The sequence below is a fragment of the Platalea leucorodia genome (genome assembly GCF_965183815.1).
Source record: "Platalea leucorodia genome assembly, contig: HAP1_HAP1_SCAFFOLD_54, whole genome shotgun sequence".
In the NCBI taxonomy this organism is placed as follows: domain Eukaryota; kingdom Metazoa; phylum Chordata; class Aves; order Pelecaniformes; family Threskiornithidae; genus Platalea; species Platalea leucorodia.
This window is the reverse complement of record NW_028121453.1, coordinates 325,810-328,031: the sequence shown is the minus strand read 5'-3', so window position 1 is coordinate 328,031 and position 2,222 is coordinate 325,810. Positions and strand designations below refer to the sequence as shown.

General features: G+C 51.4%; 1 protein-coding gene across 1 annotated transcript; it reads right to left on the bottom strand.

The window, feature by feature from the left end:
* Nucleotides 1-648: 648 nt before the first annotated feature.
* On the bottom strand, nt 649-1,632 carry LOC309603320 (olfactory receptor 14J1-like; the record flags this gene model as incomplete). Its single annotated transcript, XM_082338197.1, has 1 exon — nt 649-1,632. Exon 1 carries the CDS (start codon nt 1,606-1,608, stop codon nt 649-651), a length of 960 nt encoding a protein of 319 aa, XP_082194323.1. The 5' UTR covers nt 1,609-1,632.
* Nucleotides 1,633-2,222: the final 590 nt, after the last annotated feature.

Below are 2,222 nucleotides of genomic sequence, written 5' to 3'. Positions count from 1 at the left end.
AGAGTCCTCGTTTCCCTACAGATCCCTGCGTTTAGCACTTTCCCTTTGGGTGACTCCATTGTGGGGGACCTCTCACTTTGTGGGGATCATGTCACTGCCCACCCCAAGCACACGCTGTCCATGGGGATGCCCCAGGCTCCCCAGGCAACTCCAGACTCCCATCCTTAAGGACATCACCTGCCATATCTGGAAGCCCTGGGATATGTCCCCCATGTGGGACAGCCCTGCATATGTACCTCAGTGACCATTCACCATCTCCACTGTAACTAGAAACTTGAATGCAAACCTTGCTCTCTAACAGGTCACAACATGACATTGAGCTCTTTGCTCCTGAGTCCAGGGAGCAACAGGCCCTTTTGGGGTGCAGCTGCTCATGACCACGCTTGGCAACAGCTTTGGAAGACAAGTCGAGGCTTCGGGCACTGCACCGGGGAGAAGGCATTTATTAAAGAGCTGCTACGAGAGAGTCAGCACTGACCCAGTGTCAGACAGACATAAATACATGCTACAGGCAAGACAGAGAAAGCTCAATGAAGCCATAATGATAGTGATAATAATAATGATGATAATTATACTTATAAACATAGTGATGCTAATGATGATAGAACACCTCACAAAGTAAAGTCCTGGAATGGTTTACCGTGGGAGTTATTTGTGGATACAGATAGGAAGTTTATGCCTCCTGAAAGAAGCCCTTGAAATCACTTTCCTCAAGATGCCTTTGAGCTCCTGATTCCTCATGCTGTAGATGAGGGGGTTCACTGCTGGAGACACCACTGAGTACAGCACTGCCACCACCAGATCCAGGGATCTGGAGGAGATGGAGGGGGGCTTCAGGTGGGCAAACATTACAGTGCTGAGGAAAAGGGAAACCACAGCCAGGTGAGGGAGGCACGTGGAAAAGGCTTTGTGCCGTCCCTGCTCAGAAGGGATCCTCAGCACAGCCCTGAAGATCTCCACATAGGACACTACAATGAATACAAAACACCCAAATGCTAAAGACGCGCTAACCACAAGGACCCCAACCTCCCTGAGGTAGGCATGTGAGCAGGAGAGCTTGAGGATCTGGGGGATTTCACAGAAGAACTGGTGCAGGACATTGCCTTGGCAGAGGGGTAGTGAAAATGTATTGGCAGTGTGCAAGAGAGCATAGAGAAACGCACTGCCCCAGGCAGCTGCTGCCATGTGGACACAAGCTCTGCTGCCCAGGAGGGTCCCGTAGTGCAGGGGTTTGCAGATGGCCACGTAGCGGTCATAAGACATGACAGTTAGGAGACAATACTCTGCTGAGATAAAGAAGATTAAAAAAAAGAGCTGTGCAGCACATCCCAAGTAGGAGATTTCCCTGTTGTCCCACAGGGAATTGGCCATGACTTTGGGTAGAGTAGTGGAGATGGAGGCCAGGTCAAGGAGGGAGAGGTTGAGGAGGAAGAAGTACATGGGGGTGTGGAGGTGGTGGTCACAGGCAATGGCGGTGATGATGAGGCCGTTGCCCAGGAGGGCAGCCAGGTAGATGCCCATGAAGAGGCAGAAGTGCAAGAGCTGCAATTCCCGTTTGTCTGCCAATGCCAGGAGGAGGAACTGGGTGATGGAGCTGCCATTGGACATTTGCTTCCTCTGGGCATTGGGCACTGTCCAAAAAGGAATAGACAGTGACAAGTTAGGAGAATCTTCTCTCGAAAATCCTCTGCCATTTCTCATTGAAATCCCGCCTCCCTGAGCTGAATGAGGAACGAGTCAGCTCAGTCCCCAACCCTGTCAACTGAATGACATGGTGCCTCACAGTTGTAAATACAGCTTGGGCACCTAGTTCCCATGAGGAGACCTCCATTGAAGGACCCCTAGTCATAGTTAGGAGAGAAGCTGACCTGCACCACCACCCCAACCCCAGAGACCAAGAGCATCACTGACAGGGAGGGAATCAAGAAAGGATACTGCTACGCTCAAAAAAAAAAAAAAACAAAAATGAAGCAAGGAGAGGAAGGCAGAGAGGCATGCAGGGAAGCCTTCTCCATACGCAGCTGTGCTCTCCACCTCACAGACACAAGCACACATAAATATTAATTGTAGGACCCATGTGCTTCTTTTCCGGAGGTCCAGCTGTGCAGGAGGTAACTCATGCCCTCGACCCTGGGGCCATGGGGACAGAGGCTCTTCTGGGTGGGAGAGGAGAGCAGGGAGTTGCTCCAGGGAAGGCATCTGCAGTGCAGGGGATGGCAGAG